Consider the following 25,878-nt stretch of genomic DNA (forward strand, 5'->3'; position numbering starts at 1 on the left):
GCTCAACCCGACCCGACCCGAGTTGCACTCTTAGGTCGGGGCAACTTGGCTCCTCTATTCCTAAAGGAGACACCTTGTTGCAAGATTTAGAGTCTATTTGGACATATAAGATCATCTGTACACAGTCTTTTATATGTAAGGGGCTTGAAAAACACAAAGCCGCAAGGTCAAACTCCATTGGATCCACGTTACCAAAGTCCGTTAATTATTTCTTCACTTTTACATTTTTGGTGTTATTATGAATGCACTCTGATGACACGGATGATCACGTTCACATGTATGTGGGCCCGACAAAGATATGAAGAATGGATCACGAGGTTAAAATGCAGTACAAAGATTTTATCCGATATAGGGTTGAATTATCGAGATTTTAGTCTATGTTTCATCCAAGACCTTTAATCTTGTGGACTTCATTCTACATCATGGATGTCAAGCTTCCTTTGATCAGACATGGCCCACAAGATCAAGAATCGCATTTACTACGTATTGGGAACCTCTATAGGTTGGAGGGCTAGGATCATCCTATGGAAATGACTTCCGGTTCACAACACAAACTGTTTACGGTTGTGGCCCATCACATGGACGGTTTGGATCGTCCTGGTCCGTACAGTACTTTTTGAAAAATACGAGACCCTGAGTGCTTTCATCATATATATAAAAACTCCGTACAAGTCATATCCCAAACTATTTCTACCGCCAGCTTTCACAGATATATTCTTTTAGAACAAAATACCTTCATCTTTTTACAAATTGACAAACATATCCTCATTCCGCACAGCTGGCGATACGAAGAAGACTGTCAGGGACAACCCCGACACAAGCGTGTCTTCCGATCTTTCCTCCCAAGAAAGAACACTTTTCATCTCTCTCTCTCTCTCTCTCTCTGACATACACAATACGAGAGAGGCCTTCCGTGTATTGTCTCTCCTTTCCCACTTCCCCTCAGCTTTTTTCTACTTCGCCCTCTCTCTCTCTCTCTCTCTCCCCACATTCCATGATGTTTTTACTCACTTCTTCCCCATCTTTTTCTCCTCTAAACCTCTCCCCTTTCTCTCACCCATCTCATCCAACCCTAAAATCCAAATCCTCCAAATTCCCCTCTTTCTCCACCACCAGATCCCCCATCTCCCTTCGATCTTCCTCCTAATTCACTCCCAAAAAAAATCTCATCCATCAGATCCGATCCCATGGCCTCCGAAACAATCTCTCCCTCTCCGATCCACCCTGAGGCTTCTTCCTCCGAAGATCAACGGCCAAAACGTAAAGATCGTCTCTCTAGGGCTTGTACTTCCCGCACCCCCTCTCGCCTCTACTCCGCCGCTCCGGCCACCGCCGTAGATCGCCGTTCCGGCACCGGCGAGCCTCCACTGCAATACAGTAAGATAATCACGCCGTTAATTCAGTCTCCGCCTCCTTCTCAGCTTTCCCGGTGGTCACTCCGATCTATGTGGGAGCTCGCTTCTGTTCTTAACTTCTTACACGTGAGTTTTTGCCGATCGAATTTTTTTATATTTGGTTTTGTGATGTTACTGTGTGTTCATGAATCATGATCTCTTAGGGTTTGTTGTTGTTGTTGTTTGTTTGATTTTGTGTAGGTTTTTAGACCTCTGTTAAATATAAAGATTGAATTCTCGGCGGAAGAGCTTGAGACCGCGTTGATCATGCCAAATAGCACCTTGGATGACATACACATACCTCTTTTAAAGGTTGGTTTAGTTGAAAGTTTCTTAATTTTTAGGGTTTTGCTAACTAGGGCACTGGTTAAGGTGCATTGGAAAATAAATTTTACACTTGTTTTGGTAAAGAAGTCTCAAAACATGGGTAAAAGTGTGAAAGCATGTGTAAAATGATTGTAAATTTATTTTCCAATGCACCTTAACGGGTTCTTTGAATGTTGCAATTATTTGAACAATGTTTGGAGCATTTCAGAGAAGGTTACTGATATTGTCACTGCCTTGTTTTAATGATTACAGAAACTCAGCTTGTCTTTTCTTTTTTAATTGACCTCTGACAGCTTTTTGGGAACTCTAATAACCTTTGATAGCTGTTTAAATAATAAAAGACAAGACGATTTAGCGCAATTATCAAAACATGGTAGTGCCAATATTAGTAGCCTTTGGAGAATTAGAACTCCTTCTCCAGAGTGTAAAAGTCTTTAACTTTGGTAGGCAATTGGTCAAAGGTTGTTCTTAGTTCTTAGTTCTTACTAGCTTGATGGGTTATTCTTTGTTCGGTCTTGGTTCATTTATATACATTTTGTTTTCATTAAGGTAATACTGGTCTGTGCTTGATTTTAAATGATTTTTTTCCATTTGGTAAATAAAGACTATCTGGAAGGTGGATTTTTGTTACGAATGGATTTTTTGTGCTGGGATAGCAGGATTGGATACTATACAAAATTTTATAGTGTACTTCAAAGTATTTTTTTTTTTTTTTCAAACTTTCTTTTGAAGCCTCACACTATCTCGTGTCAACTTTTTAGACCATTGCTATGCGAGTCCAAATTTTTAAGACATTCATTTACAATCAAGATATCATCTTCTAGAACTCTAGGCGTGTCTTTTTATATATGTACATACATATGTGTGTCTTGAGAGGATTTTCTCCACGGAGATAGCAAGTCGGGGGATATTTTATCCTTGGATAGACTTTTTATACTCCGTTGACTTTGAACTTTGTTCTTTGATAAAATATTGCTTGAACAAAATTGTTGAACGGTGGGCAAGATAATTTCAAGATAAAATCATCCAATTAGGATAGCAAATCCCCAGACTAGCTTATCTATGCATTTCTATCCCTGTGGAGGACGGCCCCATTATGTTTGAGAATACCTCTTTCTTGATCAAGCAAAATAAAAAACTTAACTAGAAGATAGAGAATGGCCAAATCATTGTTAGAGAGATTAACACCTTTTGAAGGTGGTCATCATACAACAACGAGATCCCAGTGCTATATGATTTAAATTATCAAGACAGTCACGTACAATCTAGATAATACATTTTCAAACTGTAGGTTCATTCATATCTTTAGATATACATATGTGTGTCTTGACTCTTGATATATATTATGTTTGAGAATACCCTGCCTTCAATTGACCAAACTAAAATAAATCATTCATCTCTACGGCAATCTTTTATCGGTGTTTTTTCTTTCAGTTTCGGTGGAAATTTAAAAGTATGCCCCCTCCCCTATAAACACACTGACTAAATCATGTTTTCATTTCTCTAATGGAGTAACTCATTCACATTGAAATTCTCAGCTTCATGAGGAGCATCATTACTAGATAATCATCAATATATTGTAGAACTATTCCACCTTCTTCGTATTTGTGCACTTCTCCTTACCCAGGCTAGATTGCAATGTGCACTCAAAGTTAAGTTTTATAGTGCAGGCTGGAACCAATACATCTGGCTTCTTGTAATACTTGGATTTTTTTTACCCTGAAGATGGTAATAAAATTCTTACTAATAAGGAAATAAAGCAGAGTGTCTAGGTGGCCCTACACCCAGAGATCATTTACACAATACAGAAAAGAGTAGGGTATCTAATTAGCCAACTCTTGCTAAAGTATGTGCCGTGTCATTTGCACTTCTGGGATCATGTTTAAAGGAGAGATTCAATTCTTTACTAATATCAACTATTTGTAAAGCAGCATTGGCTAGCATTCATTGTCTTGGATGTGATCTCTTCGCTTGCATGATAACATTAGTAGAATTTCTGTCCACCATCAAATTGTCTAGAGTCTCCCTCTGCCTGTTGTAGTTCTTGTAATTGATTCTTTCCATTCTGTCAACCATTGATTAAGGGTGAGGCATATTATATCCTTAGCTTGAAAAGCCTCATCAATGAGATCTTTCAAATCGTGCGAGCAGTAACTTATAGACTATGGAGGCTCCTTGTTGGCGCTGATCATCTCAATCAAAACCTCATTGCCACCTTCAATCCAAATCTCAACAAAACTCAAGGTCTTAAGACATCTAATGTCATCTAAAATGTCTCTCCATTCAGCCTACAAGTTAGTACCAACTTCATAAAAATGAGAAAAAAGAAAAGAAAAGCTTACCCATATGATCTCTAAAGATACTTCCACCACCTGAAATGCTCTGATCTATGTTTAATTTATTTCCAATCTCTCTGGTTTCAACCATTAACTTTTAAAATTTTAGAAGTCATAATCTTCTTCGGATAATACTCAAGTCGCCAAGAACCGTGGACTTCCAATAGGAGCACTCTGAAGATGAAGAAACAAACCTTGCAAATGTGTTGCCCCAAGTTGTAATTGCTCAGCAATAATATTGGAAGTTTTAAAAGTATTTTCCATATGATGTTTACAGCTCTCCTTCCAAAATTTCCAGATGATAAGGAATGGAAAAACCTTCTGTAGCCCAACGTCGAATTTTTCCTCCTTTTTGATAGCTCAAATCATTGAAGGAACCTTGCGATGATTGGTTGCTTTTGAATAAGAGGGACAATTTAACACATTAGCAGAATGACTCCATAGATCTCTTGCTAAATCACTCTCAGGAAACAAACGATCAAAGCCTTTTTTGTCCGCCTCCTCACAACAATTACATTTAGAAGTAATTGGAATAAACATATCATCAATCCTACTATCCACATGAATTGTTCTAACAAAGATTCTCTAGAGAATGTAACTAACCTTCATTGGAAGTCCCTCCATATAACTTTGGCCAAATTTTTTTGCGACAGCTTACTATGAAGTATGAAATGGCCTGAGGTATTAGGAATCCAAACCAGCTTGTCACTCTTGGAAGATACCTTCAATATTGTGGCTTTCATAATATTAATAACTCTCAAGGGAGAGTATTATTCACGTTAGAAAGTTCCCAAGTACCAGACAAGAGGGTTGCGGTCCGAGGCAATGCATGGCAATCTCCGGACACAAGCATCTGGAAACATACCTTGCCAGTCAGCATTGGCCAAGAATCTTTCGATTCCGGTCCAAAGCCTGATCAATGACTTGAAAGCTGCTGCAGCCCCTAAAAACAAAAAATGGACCTTATCACTAGTATAAGGAAAGTTAGATGAGGGGTGAGCATGAATTGTATTTGAAGCAGGAAAAATGCAGCTTTGCTCAGACAGAGATTCAGTTTTTAGGACATCGTATTTGGCACGGACAGGTTGCCAGAAACATTCGCATTTTCCCCATATTTTTTATATAAAAAGAAGAAAAAGCACCCCTTCGCCTTTGCTTCGACATCTTTCGCCTTGAGTTTTAGATCTAAACTAAAGACATAGTAGGAGACAAGGTCTAAAAGAGGGCAATTGCCGAACCCCTTATCAGATCAGAAGTAGATGTTACCTTTCCCAACAATCCATATGCTGTTATTTAACCATTCATCTTTCAACTGGAACATGTCTCTCCATTGTTTTGAGTCGCCCACTTTTGGAACTATCAAGTGGCATGAGCTATCTTCAAAAATAAAGAAAGAAACAGAAACAAAAAGAAAAATGTGACTGCTACAGCTATGGTGCTGATGATAATTATAATTTTATACCATTGTTGGCTAGGAAATGTCAGTGTTGAAATAACTTAGTTTATAATATGTATGAAGTATCACTGTTATTTGTCATTTGACTAAATCCTTTTTTTAATGTGTCCACAGGCAATTCCTCCTGTTACCCGAATGGCAATGGGGCGTGGCACTTGGGTGACAGTATTGTGCAGAAAGTTGAAGGATTGGTGGCATTGGGTATGTGTTTCTAGAAGTGGTGCAGCTTGAAAGTGGCAAACTCCTTCAGTTATCTTGCTCCTTAACCTTGATATATAATTGCAGGTCGCAGATGGGGAGATCCCAATTGTTGCATCACATGGGTTAGTATTTTTGCATGCACTGACTCCATCAACTTTGGAACAAATTTTCAAACTAACATGTTTGTAATGATTACTTTTCAAGAGCGGAGGTTGAAACATACAAGACTCTTGATCCTGATACTCGTGTACTGATCTTGAAAGCGCTATGTGACATACGTGTTGAGGTACCGTGATTGATGGAAACAGTTATCCTGCCTTCATAACATTTTCTTGTTGCTATTAGGCATTCCATTTGGTAATATCATCCTTTAATACTCTTTTCTTCGGCAGCTTATCGATAATTTTTTATTAACTCTATCTTGGTTATCTGGTTAAATTATTTTTTTCCCAAGTAGTATTTTTCTTTTCATGTTTCATTCAGCCATACATTGCAGTATATATTTCTTAGTGCTCTGGTTCACATAGAATCCTCTTTAAGAGGATCAGAGGCACTGTTTCAATCTTCTTTGTTCATTGTCAGAGTGAGTAGGTCTTTAAACCTGCATTCATAGTATCATGGGTTGCAGCGGGTATTGATATTAATGACATTCGATACCTTTTTAACACTTACCTTGTCCTCAAACTTGGTTTCGTTCCACAGCAAGAAGATATTCGAAGCTATATTGATGATTCCATAAAACATGGGGTGCATCCTTCAGTATTTCGTAAAGAACGAATTGGGGGTGATTCACATGGAACTTCGTACTGGTAACCAAAATAAGTCTGTGGCTTCAACAGATCACCATATACTTTTGAACTTCATTTAATTTCTTTAAATGTGATATTGCCTCTGACTGTCCAATGAAAAAGTTTTGTTGCATGGTTTTCAATTTGTACGGTGGTATGAAGTATTTGCTTTATGCATCTGTTTGTCTTTTGTGCAGGTATGAAGATGATCCTATCATTGGCCATCGGCTGTACCGAGAAATTAAGAAAATTGAGGTAAAGAAGATGAAGGGAAAGGGGATGCCTTCCCATCCTATAGTATCTTGCCAATGGGAAACAGTTGCAACCAATTTTGATGAATTCCAAGAAGTTTCAGTAAGTTCTCTATTGGTATTTTCTATTTAAATTGTATTAAAATGCCTGTCCTGCCAGGGTTGAACTGATCAACTGTTGGTAGTGATACACTGCTGCATTTTCCTTTGTAAGGAAATTTAAATAGGATTATAATTATATTCAATGAACATGTAAAGTCTTACACAAAATATTTCGGGGTATGCGTATTCGTGTGCTGGATGCTTCTGACCACACTCCACCGTGAAATCTCGAATGGTGTGTCATGGCCTACCTTAAGCTTTTGAAGCGACACTGAAAGTGGCATCATAAACACTAATACTTCCAGCAATATGTAGTAGCCACTGTAGAAAAGTTACCAAACAAATAGTTTTAGAAACTTGTTTTTGGGGTTCTATTTTCCAACTGTTAATCTACATATTCAGTTTATGCTTTTGACATGGGGCTATGGGAGATCTGTAATGTTTCACTCTTGGAACCTTGTTTATGCATAAGCTACTTGAAATTTCTAATGCAACAGATTCCTTGAATATGTTGCTTTATTTTTCGAAACGAAAAAGTTCAGCCCTCGAATATGTTTATGTTTGGGGAAACAGAAATCAAGATGGTTTGAGAGGTTGTTCAATTTGTTTGTCCAGATTGCAAAGCGGTGGCTATCCTGAATGTCAAGGGATATAAGATATCATGGTATTCTGCTATTATTTGATGGTTTAATCAATCTCTAGTTTCGGTCTTATGTTGCTCATTGCGCAGGGCTCGGTATTGCTTATGAATTTTTGTTCACGGACTCTACAAAGAAAGTTCAAAACAAGTTGTTTTAAGAAGAGCCACTGACAACTAAGTGGGAGTTTTTTGTTAACTCAAGGTCCTAAGTCGGGGCTTTTCAATTGTCTGATGGTTGGAGTTAAAAAGTAGTAGAATGCTGATTTTAGTTTGATGTTCAGTTTGTCATAGTTGATATCTGATCTTGTCATTTTGATGGATGACGGATCTATGGAGGGAATGTTAGGGGTGAAAATGGTGGGTGAAAATTAGGGTTGTGGATCCTAAAATATGTGATTAGATTGGTAAAATATTTCTAATAGGATTTGGGTAGGTTTTGAAGGGTGCATACGTATGTTGAGAATGTGCATAAGTATGCTAGGAAGGTGCAGACATATGTCGGGAAGGTGCATGACGAGACTAAGGGATGCGGGGTTTAGGATGAGTTGTGGTGGGTAAAACAAGAAGAAACATTGGGGTTTTGAGGTTTAGGCAATGATAAAGAATGTTTTTGGTTCCTGAGCTGATTGTTTTTTAAGAGAAAACCCAAAAAAAAAAAGAGTGAAAATAGGAGAAATAGAGATAGCAAATAATAATGAAATAAGATATTTATCTAAAGACATCCCACTAAGTGTTTTCTTTGTCACCTCACCAAAGAAGCTTTGGCATCTCACCAAAGAAGAAAGAGATTGTGTTTGAATCACACTAACAATCTTGAGGCTTCGCACCAAGGGAACCCTAGGCATCAGACTAGGGGACTAAGCAGACATCACATCTCCACAAGAGAAGAAGCTTTCAAAATCTTTATTCACTCATCCATAACATAGCATCAACGGGCCTAAGGCTTGCAATATACAAGAAAAAGAAAAGAATTAGAAAGTTCTAAAACCTTAAAACAAAACTTTTAACACTTTTGGACTAAGGTACCCTTTAGTGACTTAATTACTCTCTCCCCACTTAAAACACTCATAGCTCAAAAAACTTTAAGGGGCTGTTTGGATACGCGGATTTTAGAATCCGGGATTTCTTCAAAATTGTAGCTTAGAGACAAGAGAAGAAGCGGACCAGTCGTCGTTTTTGACTCTTTTTTGACTTCTCGCCTTTCTTTCCGTCAGCAAGAGAGGAGCAGATCCTCCCATATTTCCAGGTTTTAGAAAACTCAGGATGTAGGAGAGATTTTTAAAACCTGAATTTCTCACTTAAAATCCAAGAAACGATGTCAGTACAGCATACAACAGCTTCATCATGAACTCTCTTTTACACTGTTTTCAAACTAAAAACCTGGATTCTAAAATCCGCATATCCAAATGGCCCCTAAGTGATTTTGACGGGAAAAGACTATGGTGCCCTTACTATAACTTAAGGGACTTAAAAAGACACTTGAAAACTAAAATTTGGACCTTAGGAGGTTCACCATCATACTCTCTCGCTTAAAAAATTTTACCCTGTCAAGTATAGTAGCCAGCGTTAGTAGTGTGAGTTTGTCAAATATGGTCCTCGCTCATGTCGCAAACGACTGTCCTTTACAATGAATTAGGTGCTTTCAATGCACAAGTTGCTTTGGGCAATTATTTCGTCGGTCCGAAATAATATAATCATAAGGTGTGCCTTCAATATACTCCTTGTACTGTGATGCCTTAAGCAGAAACAACGTTGATTCTTTTTTCTTTTCTTTTCACTCAGATCTATAGACGCTCGTTCCTGTACTCTCGATTAAATAGAGGAAATTCTGCAGGGTCCAAACAATATTAGCAGCAACTCCGTTGAATGCATATCAACAAAAGTATCATGTTGGATCTGCCTTTCTTGCTTTAGTTTTTGTGTGAGGCCTTCCTAATGAGTTTGCTAAACGATTCGCCTCTTCAAGGCATGCTGGATAATAAGTGTTGTCCTTTTGATGAAGGTCGCTTCTTGGATCCTTAATTAACATGAGCGGGCTACATACTATGGGAATTGACTTTGGATGACGAGTGCAATTCTCGTCTGTCGCTTGATGTCAAGTACTTTTCCGAAATCAATCTTCACTCATAAGCCTGCATCTGGATGACTGAAGTGACCTGTCACTTGTACGCTCGCTTCACCCTATACTTTCGTCATGTTTTCTGAATCCTCATGTAAGCGGTCTTGGCTTTCTTGGGCTTCTCCTCTCAATTCCTCTTGCATTGTAGCCTTTTGTACCATTGAAGAGTCTCCGGCACAAATCTTTCTAACAACTGGTCCCTCATGTCATTCCAATGAATTAGGTTTTGTTTCTGCTCCCATATCATCCACCATTCTCTAGTATGCTCGACCAAAGCCATCCTGGTAGCTCTGATAATTTAGTCATTATTCATGTTGTCCTTCACAAAATACTCTTCTAGCGTGTCTACCCAATGAACACACGCTTGGTCATCATCACTTCCATGTTTGTGGCATATATCTTGCGATTCATAAATTCAGTTCGTGCTAATGGTCCTTCCATACCATCCACCTTGTCAACTAGATTTAGGCGCACTTATATCACCTCTAGACAGGAGTTCCTTACCTGATAAGTCCTACCACTACAGGTTTCCATGGTGGGACTTTGCAGTTCTCTTAAATCTAGCCTCTTCAAGGGAAGTTCCTCTAGACAGGAGTTTCACCAAGTTATGCACTATTAAGGCTTAAAGGAAAAAATAGCTTAATAAAAGAGTTTATTTTATTAGGCCACGACTATCATAATCTCCATAATGTTCATGTCACGTGAGGTTTACACCTCGAGTCTATGCATCCTCGTAGATGGTGTATACGTGTCTCATCTGATGAGGCATATGCTTTATCTGCAAGGTGCATCACATTTACGCCTCACGAACATTTTTTATACGCCTTCGGGGCTACGCTGTTTACATTTTAAAACTTGCTGAACATTCTAGAGACAAACACAGCTTCCAGATTTCTTTCTTTATGCTTTATTTCTTCTTCAATTTTTCATTTTGTTTTGTATGATCTTGTCCATTTGTTCCCAGGAGAAGCTTCTGTTGAGTAAAAATAGGACAGAGTCTACACTTGGGAAGAGATTAAAGATGGACATTCTTCCGGAGGTTGAAAAAATTCACAAGGTATTCCCCTGTCTTCAGGCTCAAAATTTATGCATTTGATAGTGTTTAGTTGGTCCTTCACATTTGTGTCTCTATGGACATCATATATACTTTTTTCTTTTTTCCCCTTATTACGTATGAGGATGCACATAGTTTTGTTGGTTTTGTTGGCTTTTGCAACTGATGGCTAATTTTTCTGTAATGATTAGATGCTAATTTTCTGGGAACTATTTTTGCAGAGGAAAGAGAAATTGCTGAAAAAACAGCACAGAGAAGCCATCCTTCTTGATAGTTATTTCGGTACTGATGGGCTTCCCACAGGACGTTCCCTTCGGGATAGAAAACCTGTCACCTATACTTTCGGTAAGAGCATTGCATTTATAATTTTTTTATGGGATCAGTTTATCTGTGGCTGCATTTGACTTTGTCGAATAGCACTGCTTTAGATGCCATTATTTTCTCACAAAAAAAACATTTTAGCAGATGACCTGAATGAAAAGTGGACATTATGGAAAAGGAAAAAAATAGACTGAGGAAGCTATCCATCTAAAGTTTGCAATTTCTTTGTTAACCTTATGGAAATTAGCATTCTGGAAAAAAAAAACAGAATGAGGAAACTATTCATCTTAAGTTTGCAATTTTTTCCCATTGTTTCTGGACTAAATATTGGCTTTAATATTCTGTTTCGTACAGTTTTTACATGATTCATACTGTATCCATCGTGTTACTGATTGTCGACTACCACTGTACATAGGTTTTTACTGTACTAATGAGAGCAATCTGGTAATATTTCTTTTAGAGTATTTGAAAATAAAGTAAATGCGTATGGTATGTTATATGACAAACATCCCCGACCCCACGTAACATATGGATATAGCACAATCTCACTCTTTATACGGTGCTGTTATGTCGTAGGTAGGTGGTGTGATGGCATAAAAGTTCATTGAAACTATGTCACAAATATCATTCTCAGGAATTTCTCGGCAAGGGAAAATATCAGGATATCTCAAGTCAACTCAACAAAGCCTTTGCCCAAACTAGTTGGGGTCGGCTAAATGAATCCTTTGGAAAATATCAGGATATATTAATTTATTTTTTATTTTTTTGGGTTTATATCAGGAAAAAAATGATAAAAATTAAAAATATATAAATAAATAAAATTTAAGAAAAAAATATAAAATAAAAATAACGGGATAATAGCGTGATATTTTATGACAAAAAAATGAAAATATCGCCATATTTTTAAAATCTCGGGATTATTTCGTTTTATCAAAATGTCACGATAAAAACTCGATATTTTGAAAATTTCGGAAATATTTGTGACAGCATGGAAAGACATCTTCACCTACTCATCTTGATTGTGCATTTCCATTTTCCATTTTCCATTTTAATCTATTCCCATGGTCCTATCATCCCTGGCTATCATGATTCTTCATTTTTTCCCTTTTTTTCTTCTCACCTATCATCATTTTAACTTTGCATGTCTCTACTGTTAGTGTCATTGTCTTGCCTTGTTTTCTAGGTGATTCTTGTTTTCTGTCCTCAGAAATTCGTGATTATCGTTTCATAGTTCTCTTCTTCGGCAGTAATGCCATGGGGTTTCCCATAAATTTGCTGCCCTGAAATGAAAGATTGGGTGGCAAAATATTCTTCACTAGATTCTGTCACAAGGGGAAGAGATTCATAGAGAACCACGACCAAAGATACTTCCCTTTGTTACCAGGAAATAGATAAGTAAAATTAGAATTAACAAGTGGATCTGCAGAATTCTAAGTTTTGCAAAACAAAGTACTGAAGCATACTTTCCTTCAGTTCAGATAATTTACACCTGTCATTCCTAGCTTTCAAAGCCTTGGTTACTGTTTCAGCTGCTCCTCACATTATTATTACGAGTATCCTGATTTATCCTTAACATAAATTAGTATTAAATAAAAAGAATAAATACAGAAAACTCTGGGTCCAACAAGAAGATAATGTAGAAAGGGTTGAGAAATAGGGTAAAGTCTCGTAGTCTCAATAAAACAATAGCCTAGAAAAGTGCCATTTTCTCTCTCTTCATGTCTTTTACATATAAAAGCCTAGGTTTGATGCTGCCTTCGTATGAAATTTCTCGCAAATAAATAAACTAAAATTCCTAAAGTCGCTACCGTGATTTATTTAAAGGAACCTATTTGCAGTCTTTATCAAACCAGTCATCTCACCATATAAAAAAATAATTATTCAAATCAGTCATCTTCTAGCCATCTTAACCATAATAAACGTGAGCCATATCGCACCAAACTAGAACCATATGTATTTGATTTGATGATGATCTTCTATGCTTGTATTTGATTTGATGATGATTTTCTATGTTAAGTTCAATATTTCAGTTTCGGTTGGTACTGAAATGAAATCCACTTGGATTCGGAAAAATTCAAGATTTCATCTGAAATTTTGGGATTTCATTAATGTTCATGCAACTTTTCGGAGAAAAATCCAAAGACATTTTGAGAGACAAAAATCGACTCCATTCGTGAAAAGAGAAAAAACCATTGGATTCCTTTAAGATATTTATAAAAAAGGCAAAAACGAAAAACCATTAGTAAAGAATCTTTGCTTCTATTTCGGCCGTGATTTCGTACGGAAATGTTTCCGTGATTGTACAAGTTTTCAGTCGAAATTTTGTACTGAGACCGAAATGTTTGTGTTTCACAAAGAGCCAAAAAGGGCTATTGATTGGATCCACGTCATCAAATGTAACTGATTTTACTTTTTCAACCGATTTTAAAATGTAACTGAAAATGACGTGGATCCAATGAAGAGCCCTTTTGCGGCTCTTTATGCAAGGGCTCCGTTGTATCTATCATTGCTCTCTCTCTCTCTCTCTCTATATATATATATATATATATATATATATATGGCAGAAGAGAAAAGGGAGAATTATTGTCCATTTAACACGTCAGTGTGGATGATTTTTACCTTTTTTGCCCTCCCCACATATCTGTACATACTATCTATGTGTGAGGGTAAAATCATAATCTACATACGAAAAGTACAGACACAGGTACCTGTCTGACAATTACGGAAAAAAACTACCAAGAATAAGTAAAGGCATATGACAATGACGAAATATATATATATATATATATATATATATATATATATATATATATATATATATATATATATATATATATATATATATATATATATATATATATATATGAGAAAAGTGTAGCTACACATACGTGTAGCTAACTTAGCTACACCGACGGCTTAAAATACAGTGGGCCCCACATTGTTTGGGTGATGCAAACGATTCATTTGATAGGCCCTCACATAGATAGGGTGTCCCCAAAAAATCAGCTCCATAGGATCATCTCAACCCTACAATTTGTGGACGCAAAAATGGACGTGTAAAAACCTTCACAACTCTGTCCATTTTTGCCTCCACAGTTTGAAGGGTTGGAATCATCCAATGGAGTTGATTTTTTGGGCACACCCTATCATTGTGAGGGCCTATCAAATGAATGGTTTGGATCACCCAAACAATGTGGGCCCACTGTATTTTAAGCCGTCGGTGTAACTAAGTTAGCTACACTTATGTGTAGCTTCACTTAACTCTCTCTCTCTCTCTCTATATATATATATATATATATATATATATATATATAGGGAAAAAGGTTTATGAGCTCGAGCGCAGATGGCTTATCTGCGCTCGAGTGCTGATAAATCATGTGGGCCCACATTTATGGGGTGATCCAAAGCATCCATTTGGAAGGACCTTCCATAGATAGGGTTTGTACCAAAAATCAGTTCCATAGGATCATCCTAACCCATCCAATATTGGAGGGGAAAATGGACAGACAATGTTTGTCCACAAATCTGCCCATTTCCCCCCTCCACAAATGGAAGGGTTAGGATGATCCAATGGAGCTGATTTTTTGTGGACACCCTATCTATGATAGGGCCATCCAAATGAATGCTTTAGATCACCCCAACAAAGTGGTCCCACCCTGTTTCTGCACTCGCAGATAAGCTTATCTAAGCCTGAGCACAGGAACAGTAAACCCACATATATATATATATATATATATATATATATATATATATATATATATATATATATATATATATATATATAGAGAGAGAGAGAGAGAGAGAGAGAGAGAGAGAGAGAGAGTTTCTGAGCTCGTGCTCAGATAAGCTTATCTGAGCTCGAGCTCAAAAACTCATGTGGGCCCACATTTTTGGTGTGATCCAAACCATTCATTGAAAGGCCCTTACATGGATAGGGTGCCTACAAAAAATCAGGTCCATAAGATCATCCTAACCCTTCCATCTGTGGAGGGAAAAAATGGGCAGATCTGTGGAGAAACAGTGTCTGTCCATTTTTCCCTCCACACATGGATGGGTTAGGATGATCCTATGGTCCTGATTTTTGGTACACACCCTATCCATGTAAGGGCCTTTCAAATGAATGCTTTGGATCACGCCAAAAATATGGGCCCACATGAGTTTTTGATGCTCGAGCTCAGATAAGCTATCCGAGCTCGAGCTCACACACACACACACACATATATATATATATAGGGGCAAAGTTTCTGAGGGATACCTCAGATAGCTTATCTAAGCAAGCCACTATAAATAGCACATCACCCATGCTGTTTGACTCATCTAAATCATTCATTCCATAAAACCTAACATAGATAAGCTGCACCTAAGAAATCATCTCCAGAGGATCATCCTAACCATTTGATCTACACAGGCACAAAATGCACCCATTTTATAGCCGTCCATTTTAAACCTCCACAATCAAGCGTCAGCATGATCCTATAGAGATGATTTCCTACAAATACCCTATCTATGCTAACTCCTACAGAACCAATATCTAACATAACCCAAACAACATAGCTACCTACGCTATTTATATTAGCTTGCTCAGATAGCTGAGGTATCGCTCAGAAACACTTTATATATATAGGAAAAGTGAGCATCCTCGGTCGATTAAAAACAGTGGGGGCCCACATTTTTTGGGTGATCCAAACCATTCATTTGAAAGGCCCTTACCTAGATAGGGTGTCCACAAAAAATCAACCCCATATGATCATCCTATCCCATCCAACAGTGGAGGAAAAAATGGGCAGATTTGTGGACAAACTGTGTCTGTCCATTTTTCCCTCCACATTTGCATGGGTTAGGCTGATCCTATGGATCTGATTTTTTTGTGGACACCCTATGTAGGTAAGGGCCTTTCAAATGAATGGTTTGGATCACCCAAACAATGTGGGCCCTCACTGTTTTTAGCTCGACCGAGTAGATAAGCTTATCTACTCGACCGAGTACGGTCACTTTCTGAGGTATCGTGCAACCTGAGCAGCCTTCTAAATACACCATCTCCCATAGTTGGTTGACTCATCCAACCCATTAGTTCTATAGGTTATAGTTAGGGTTAGGTTTATGGGTTACGGTTAGGGTTATGATTTGTGAAGTTAGAATGGACGGCTACAAACTAGGCTGCTATAGATCGAATGGGTAGGATAATTGTATGGAGGTGGTTTCTTAGGAACACCCTATTTATGTGAGGTCCTATGGAATGAATAGGTGAAATCTCGCCCCCACCCACACACACACACAAGTGTAGATAAGTTATCAACACACTACCTTAAAATACAATGGGGGCCCACATTTTTTGGGTGACCCAAAGCATTCATTTGATGGGCCCTCACATAGATAGGGTGTGCCCAAAAAATCAGCTTCATAGGATCATCCTAACCCTTCGAAACGTGGAGGCAAAAAATGGACAGATTTGTCAAGGTTTATACACGTCCATTTTACCTCCACAAATGATAGTGTTGGGATGATCCTATGGAGATGATTTTTTGTGGACACCCTATCTATGTGAGGGCCAATCAAATGAATGGTTTGGATCACCCAAACAACTGTAGTTTAAGCTAGTGTGTAGATAACTTATCTACACTTGTGTGTAGAAACCGTTCTCTCTCTCTCTCTATATATATATATATATATATATATATATATCTCTCTCTCTATATATATATATATATATATATATAGAGAGAGAGAGAGAGAGAGAGAGAGAGAGAGAGAGAGCAGTGTTGGTGCGCTCGAGCGCACGCCCAAATGGTGCGCTCAAGTTGTTTAAAACGTTTCCTATTGCGCTAAATGTTTGGGTCATCCCACATACAGGAACCAACAGGAAACGCTTTAACAACTTGAGCGCACCATTTTGGGCGTGCGCTTGAGCGCACCAACACTTTTCTCATATATATATATATATATATATATATATATATATATATATATATATATATATATATATATATATATATATATATAGAGAGAGAGAGAGAGAGAGAGAGAGAGAGAGAGAGAGAGTGTTCCTAAGCTATAGCTTAGATAAGCTTATCTAAGCTATAGCTCAAAAACACATGTGGCCTCACATTTTCGGGGATCCAAAGCATTCATTCGGAAGGCCCTTCCATGGATAGGGTGGGTACCAAAAATCAGCCCTATAGGATCATCCTAACCCTGCCATCTGTTGAGGGAAAAAATGGGCAGAAACATGGACACACATTGTTTGTCCATTTTCCACTCCACCTTTGATTGGGTTAGGATGATCCTATAGGGCTGATTTTTGGTACACACGCTATCCATGGAAGGGCCTTCCAAATGAATGCTTCGGATCCCCCAAAAAATGTGGGGCCACATGTGTTTTTGAGCTATAGTTTACATAAGCTTAGATAAGCTATAGCTTAGGAACACTTTCCTCATATATATATATATATATATATATATATATATATATAGAGAGAGAGAGAGAGAGAGAGAGAGAGAGAGAGAGAGAGAGAGAGAGAGAGAGAGAGGTGTTCCTAAGCTATTGCATAGATAAGCTTATCTAAGCTATAGCTCAAAAACACATGTGGCCCCACATTTTTTGGGGATCCAAAGCATTCATTTGGAAGCCCCTTCCATGGATAGAGTGTGTACCAAAAATCAGCCCTATACGATCATCTTAACCCTGCCATCTGTTGAGGGAAAAAATGGGCAGAAACATGGACACACAGTGTCTGTCCATTTTCCGCTCCACCTTTGATTGGGTTAGGATGATCTTATAGGGCTGATATTTGGTACACACCCTATCCATGGAAGGGCCTTTCAAATGAATGCTTTGGATCCCCCAAAAAATGTGGGGCCACATGTGTTTTTGAGCTATAGTTTACATAAGCTTAGATAAGCTATAGCTTAGGAACACTTTCCTCATTTATATATATATATATATATATATATATATATATATATATATATATATATATATATATATAGAGGAAACTGTTGGTGAGCTTAAGCTCACCAAACTTATGGTGAGCTAGCTTGCCCAATCACATGGGGGCCCACTTTGTTAGGATGATCCAAAGCATTCATTTGAAAGTCCCTTACATAGATGGGGGGTGTACCAAAAATCAGCTCCATAGGATCATCCTAACCCCTCCATTTGTGGAGGACAAAAATGGACACACACACACACAATAGGAGGAAAGTGTTTTAGATAAGCTTAATTGAGCTCGAGCTCATAAACTCATGTGGGCCCACATTTTTGGGGTGATCCAAAGCATTCATTTGAAAGGCCCTTTCATAGATATGGTGTCTACAAAAAATCAGGTGGTTAGGATCATCCTAACCCTTCTGTTTGTAGAGGGAAAAATTGGGCAGATCAAAATGTGGGCCCACATGAGTTTTTTAGCACGAGCTCAGATAAGCTTATCTGAGCTTGAGCATGTATATTTCTGAATGAATCTTACAATTTACGATCCGATACAATTCGACCCCTATTACGATTTAAGATTCGATTCCGATTTTCAAAACATTGGTTCCATGTGTGGGTCCCACAATAAGGTCTTTGGAAGGCTTTTTATGGGCGCCTGTTACATGTTGGGCCCACTTTAGTTGAGTGTCCATTATTTCGGGGCCGTGTAGTCGGATGTGTGATGGTGTACAATGTGTGCGTCCCACAATATATGTATGCTTATTTTAGCTTAATGCACAAGTTTTAAAGAGTTTGAATGATCATTAAATTTGAACATTTTGATTTCCGCCTATGCAATCACATTTGAGGTGTCTTCTTCTCCCATCAAAGTTAGGGGTGTTCGTTCGGTTATAACCGAATCGAATAGACCGAAATTTGATAACCGAAATAATTTCGGTTATCAAATTTCGATAACTGAAACCGAACCGAAATTTCTAAAAACTGAACCGATTAAAAATTCGGTTATAACCGAATAGTGGGAGAAAAAGAGGGAAAAAAGTAAAATGTCGGTTTGGATCGGAGGGCTAGGATCATCCTATCGAAATGATTTTTTGAGCACAACCTAATTAAGTTGTGATCAATCAAATGGACGATTTTGATCATCCTACAGAGTGCCCATATAACACTTTTTTTTGGAAAAATAATGGTTTTTATCCATAATTTCGGTTATTCGGTTAACCGATTTTTTGTTGTTGAGATAACCGAACCTGAACCGAAATTAACCGAATTTCCAAAAAGAATAAATAACCGAAACCGAACTGAAAAGGGAAAAAAATCAAATCAAACCGAACCGAACAAACCAATTCGGTTCGGTTCGGTTCGGTTATTCGGTTATAACCGAATAATGAACTCCCCTAATCAAAGTGTTTGACTAAGTTTTTTTTAAGATGAGTAATTGGTTAGTAGAGAACTTCTATGTTGTGCTCGATGATATTAACCTCTAATCATGAAATACATCTCTGATCGAGACGCCCCATAATGTTTTCCTCACCAATGCCCACTTGATAATGGATGGCTTAATATCCGATCATAAAACAATGATCAATCTATGCACTCCTTTAAAGATTTCTCGTTTCTTTGAAATCAAGTATCTAAGACAACCTATGGGCTTAGTCTCCAAAGGACCCCTCCATTATCACCAAATAAACCTTTTGATCATCCTCTCGATAGATTCATCATCATATTCGGAAGTGCCCATTCAGTTCCAAAGCATAAGTTGCTTGCCAAAATTGAGACAGCAAAATTACAATATGCATTGTACTTGCAACGGTAAGGTTGCTCCATTGTGACCTGGTGGTCACGGGTTCGAGTCACGGAAACAGCCTCTCTGCAAAGCAAGGATAAGACTGCGTGCATCTAGCCCTCCCCAGACCCCGCAATGGCGGGAGCCTCGTGCACTGGGCTGCCCTTTTTTTTTTATTGTAGTTGCAAGTAAATTTTTTTTGTTCTTTCTTTTTCAGCATATGACGTGTTGATCTTCCCTTTGATCATTGTCCGACAGAAAGCTTGTATTTGTGGTGGAGCAGGGGTGTCCCAAACACAACTCTATGGAGATGTAGGGCTGTCAATAGCTATAGTTGAGGCAAAAAAAAAAAATACTGCCAGAAAATAACCTTTAGGGTAATGAATCCAAATTCTCTAATTGGGCTTATTAGGTACACAAAGAACTATCTAACAGCCTTGTAAAATCTATAATTAAACTCTTCCTATTTGGACTTCCTTCTCAAATCAAATCCCAAACTGCCCTCCCTTCTCCTCTAAAGCAATACTCCCCCAACCAAAACTCTCTATGGATCACTAACATATATAGGCTTTGTGATGGAAGGCCTAGAGGTAAATCCCTCTCCATCTACTCTAAAGTTAGCCCTCAACAAAAACATAAGACAAGATACACTAATGAACCCACATGCACCAAAGCCACTGTCTCTGAATTGGTCTTTGCAAATCCACCACGCCATCCTACCCCATAGTTGACCCCAATAATCTTCGTCTGAACATTTTTTTCTTCGTCAAATACCTCTAGCCACTCTCTAAGCCTTGTTTTTAACTTCAGATTATCAATATCCTAGGTCTCTCCTGTTTGCACACTCACGTCCACTTCATGAGTTTTCTAATCACTCTCCGTTCCCAACAGAAGTCCCCTTGAAGTTTTTCTAAATATTTTTGCCGTTCGGGGAATATTGAATAATGTCATGAAGTGGTACATGGTTTAATAGAGCTATTTTGATTTGCGTAATTCTCCCCTCAAAAGATAGCTAGCTCTTTTTCAATGTCGTCAACCTTTTCTTATACTTTCTACAGCTAATTCTCATATAGAGTTTGTGACAAGTTCAGTAGGTAGATTGGATTTGCACCCCAAAATCTTTGTAAGAGATGACAGTTGAGTCACATCAACATTTAACTCTACTGTCTAGCTTTTACATGCAGTCATCCTTAGGCAGGAAACCACTTGAAACCATTTTAGAATAGAGCAAACACATCATCCACAAACAGGTGTCAGATTGGGGATAAGCTTCTACTTGCTCTAAGTCCTTAGATTGGGGGTAAGTTTCTTTCTTTGTTTTTTTTTTAAGGGTTGCAATTTCATTCATAGAAAAGGGAGAGGACCGAGATGGTCAACTCCGGGGTACATGAGATAAATACAAAGGAAAAAAAGATAAGATAAGACCAAACATTCATGGGGGAAGGAAGTCAAAAGTTTCTAAAACCGACTTCCCCACTCCTTGACGAGCGAGGCCATCCGCCACACTATTAGACGATCGCCTAATATGATTGAAAATGATAGATGATGCGCTCACTCTCTTGAATTTCATCAAAGAAATGAGCAAATCTCCAAGGAGGGCAACCGATCCTCTTAACCACCGAACGACGTTAATAGAGTCACCTTCCACGACCGTCTTGTCCAAAAGTTCAGACTTAAACATTTTAGGCCTTGATGGGCAGCCCTCACTTCTGCCTCAGTAGCATCTGCCGAACCTGCCGGCCCTGAGAATGACCATATAGTGGCACTGCTTGAGTCCCTTAGGACCCCCCCAATTCCGGCTGGTCCGGGATTTCCCATGCTAGATCCATCGAAATTCAACTTGAACATGCCCTCCACTGGAGCCTCCCATTATTGGGTAATTGCTGCTCGACACTCTACACTGGAACACACCTCTCTCCAACCCTCCCATAATTCATAAGCCGAAGTAAATCTGAATAGAGGAAGGCTTCTAACTAACCCACCCAATGACCATGGCAATTGTTTTAACAAGCAAAGAAATGAGGAGATTTAGCCACCCCATCAAACACCCTTGAATTCCTTTCTTTCCATAGAACCCATAAGGCATGAATTCCAAAGCACCTTTCCCTTTTTCCTCCACGGGGCCGCCGCCCACCCCTCCATCAAATCAGATAGCTTGGATGGAAAAACCCACGTTGTACAAAATCTAGATAAGATCCCACTCCATACCGATCTGGCCACTTTGCAGTGGATGAAAAGATGGTCAATTGACTCCCCCGATTCTATACATAAGGGGCAGTGATCAACCAATCACATTCCCCTCTTTCGCAAGAAGTTGATTGTCTGAATACGATATTTTCCTAGTTTTCTTATATTTCAATGATTTGTTGAGGATGTTTTTTCTCCTGGTTACCAGAATCTTCTTACTGTAAGTGTCGGCATATGGTCAACGCGGTAGTGCTGGATAGACAATTAACTTATGGCACATATTGGTGCAATAGACTCTTTGAAAGAACAGAATGTGCTTTGGCTGTAATGTGCGTGTAAATACCCTTCATATGCTTAGGTATTGCATATGCCTTATTCTTTAGCATACTCTTGATATAGTTTTGGTTTTACTTTCTCTTGATTGTCTTACCTGTGTGGCATTTAGTTACTGATGTTTATGTGAAACAATTTCGCAGATGATTATGATCGGTCAATCAATGAGGCTATAAAAATAACCAAGTAAGGATTTCATCACTTTGGGTTGTAGGATAGTTCACTCACTTAATGTCTTGTTGGATAGAACCACCATTTTCTTTTATGCCACTATATCATTGCTGTGGCAGCAACTTTATTCTCTAATCTCTGTTTCTTTTAGGAAAAGACAAGCCTCTCCTGAACCTGTTGTTAAAAGAGAAGTCATTCCTAAGCCCGAGGCTTCTAGTAATGGTAAATGTAATGGTCCGTCACAAGTCATTCAACAAGTCTCCAATGATACCATGTCTCCAAAGTCCACAGATTATGACGAAACTGATGGAGAGCATAAATCTGGACCTCTAGACCGCAGGTATGTTTTATATCTTTCTGTTTCCTTTCCAATTGACTTATTTGTCCAAAATTTCTCCCATCTATAGTCACTTTTTTTAATGACAACTCTACTCACTGAATACTAAAACCTAATATGAAGCGATCGGCGGAGGCAAAGGCCGCAAAGGTATTCAGAGAGAGAGTTCGTTGAAGCTGTTTCAGATAACGAGGGAAACTTTGACAGTGACGATGATATAGTGGGAGAAGCAGTATATGATGATGAATATCTGAGAAGCCGAAAACAGAGAAAGGTGTCCAGCAGCTCTGAGGGTGATGAGGAGTACCACGGGGATGAGGACAATGTGGAAGATGAGGAAGAAGAGGAAGAGGAGGAAGACTCTTTGAGTATAAGTGACGATAGTGACGAGCCACACAGGTCAAAGAAACTTCCAAGTCGCAGTAGGAGAGGAACTAAATTGAGATCTGTTGGTGAACTCCAGTCAGGTCTCCGACGGAGTAAGAGGGCTACTCGCAACCATATTGATTACCGTCAATATGAGCTATCAGACTCAGAAGCTGACTCAGTGAAACACAATAAATCCAACGCATCCGATGTCCATTCAGATGCAAGCAATAACGTGGAATACTCAGTAGGAAGTCAATTATCTCAGGATGATGAAGAAAACCATGAAATAAAAGATCACCAACAGGGTCCAGACTATGTTGAGACTGTTGAAAAAGAGCAAAGCCAATCACTTCAGAAAGCAAATACCCCAGGTCAAGAAGGTGATGGTGTACGAAAACCACGATTTCTTGACCTGAATGAGCTTGCGCCGGGGACCGGCTTTGATGATGGGCCTAACAGTATAATGAATGATGAAGACACAGATTAAGTTTTTGGCCTTACTTGAGAAGTGAATATTCTTGCTTACTAGTTGCTACCTTTCCATATATCCAGATTGTCTTGAAGACTATCTGGTTTCCCAAGTGATGGTTGTCCTCTTTCTATGGACAGCGTAAAATCATTCAAAATTTTGGAAGTGCATGAACGGGTTATTGAGTACCTTCACATGGTCTATGCTAGCAACTGCTCCAATGTTATCTATCCAGCAGTTTCAAGAAGGTGGAAATTATGCTTGGGAATTTGTAGATAGGTAGCCATTCCCCCTATATCTTAGCGCCCTGAGCAGTCTATTACCAGATGGAAAGTTGTAGGGATTTCCGATGGCTTGTTCTTTGTTCAACTTATCCAGTGTAGAATACCCCTATGAGGCTGATATAGTAAGATAAATTTGTGGGCTTTGATTTCAAATCCCTCGGTTTCATTCCAGGGGCGCTGTGTATTATCTATCTCCTAAAAGCATTTGGTTGGCAGAATGATGAGATCCAACTGCTGCTTTTATTGTTGTAATCTTGTAATAGAGGCAGAGTCTCTCCTGAGGTAAACTGCATTTCATTTCTTAGAGATTAACCACATTCTTAGATTTGTGTAGCTTTGCATTTTCAAATTTCCATCATCCTGTTAGACTGCGATGGCAGAAAATAGGTATACCAATTGGAACTGTTTCAATGTATTTCTATTATACCAATTGGAACTTTTTCAATGTATTACTATTCTAATACTCTCTTACCACTTCATAAGAGGGCATTCTTTATCACACGATCGAGATTGTTCTCAACTCGAATTGCTGTGGATTGCCTGACTTGAACAATTTGGCTTAGGATCGCTTCTTTTCCGAAACATTACATAATCTTGTGCTTTGTTCTATCAAATGTTGCTACTTCAGATTTTCCTATTCTACAGCTTACACATGAATTTAGTTTGATCCTCGTGGCCCAACCCTTGTTTCAAATTTGTTAGTGGACCATTCTGTTGGGAACCCGTGTTTAACTTTCTTTGGTTGTTACTTGAATGGATTAAACCTTCGAAACTTCGGCCTATTCGAGTATACATCTATTTTAATAATCTAATATGTTCTCTGATGTCCATGTCACATTTGTAGTGATAAAGCAAGTCTACAATTAAAAAGATAACTGAATCGTTTATTGAGTGGAACATAGGGAGTTTTGAAGAAGACTGCAGAGTACTAAGCTTTGTCTTGCAGGATGGAGCCTTCTTGTGATTTGATAGCATCATTCCTAATTAACCTGATCTCTTCGGATACAAAGCAAGTAAAAAGAGGCAAAAAATTCTTTATGGATCAGCTCATTCGGCCATTTAATTCCATGACTTGGCAACAGAAGTGCAAAGACGCTTAGTTTTGTTTGGTTTGGAAGTTCTTGCGGTCTTGGTCCAGGTTGAATCCTCTCCAAAACTTAGGGTGGGATGCTCAAATAGGCTTCTGGGATTCTGAACTAGTGCCACATTCTCGTTACTGTCTATAATGGATCAGCAAATGCTCCCAAGTTGGCTCAATGGGTGGCAGAACTTTGGGGGTGCAACAACCAAATGATCAATTGGGACCCTGGTTTTTTTATTATCAGCTGATAGATCTCAAGCACACTTGTTTTATGCCATTATTTTTGTTGCAGAAAATTGCATCAGGAACTAATTTTGATGGGCTGAAATGGACAGAAGAAGCCCTCTGCACTTCCTCTGGAAATGAAGGCAACTGGTAAACAAGAACAATGCCGCAGGGAATAAGAGAAGGATGGGATATTCATTGTTTGGAGAATCTGGAAATGTTTTTACAGGAGGGCCAAGTTAACTGTTCATTTTACCAGTCCTCCAGTGGTGATGTTGGTCTCTTTCAATATTTGGCAGATGATCTCAAATAATAGATGTGAATTGGAAATCTTAGTGTAATAAACTCTTGCCGTGCTGAACTTCAAGAGGTCTGGTATGATGAAGGTTTATGGGTCTATGGACTGCCTGAAGGTTTATGGGTCTCAAAGACTAATCTCCACGTGTCAACTTACCAGTTCTGGCTTGGATTATTAATGTATAGCTTTTATGTGTGCGTTTCCGAGTCTGATGTCTTTCCTTCTTCAACGACACGAACCACACTCATCCATTGAGTCATTTATTTCCAAAACCATTTGCATATCTTAGTGCACCATGCTGCCATAGGGTGGTTCCTGCCAACTCTGCTCAAACTCATGCACGGATGGGGACCATTTTACCTCGTGTTTTTTATGAGGTGGGTCCCATGATCTCCACCCAAGCCCATGCATAGGGTGGGCCCAC

The 25,878-nt window shown here is 38.6% G+C and overlaps 1 protein-coding gene across 1 annotated transcript; it reads left to right on the forward strand.

Moving 5' to 3' along the window:
* Positions 1–974: 974 nt before the first annotated feature.
* LOC143845658 (DDT domain-containing protein DDR4-like) lies at positions 975–24,349 on the forward strand. The gene is made up of 12 exons (XM_077354051.1): positions 975–1,481; positions 1,596–1,706; positions 5,628–5,714; positions 5,799–5,836; positions 5,919–6,000; positions 6,417–6,523; positions 6,700–6,856; positions 10,579–10,671; positions 10,890–11,013; positions 22,364–22,406; positions 22,543–22,731; positions 22,852–24,349. Exons 1-12 carry the CDS (start codon positions 1,188–1,190, stop codon positions 23,582–23,584), a joined length of 2,058 nt encoding a protein of 685 aa, XP_077210166.1. The 5' UTR covers positions 975–1,187; the 3' UTR covers positions 23,585–24,349.
* Positions 24,350–25,878: the final 1,529 nt, after the last annotated feature.

Source organism: Tasmannia lanceolata, unplaced genomic scaffold (assembly GCF_043159265.1).
Source record: "Tasmannia lanceolata isolate RefF3 unplaced genomic scaffold, GAP_Taslan_0.1 ptg000015l, whole genome shotgun sequence".
Taxonomy (NCBI): Eukaryota; Viridiplantae; Streptophyta; class Magnoliopsida; order Canellales; family Winteraceae; genus Tasmannia; species Tasmannia lanceolata.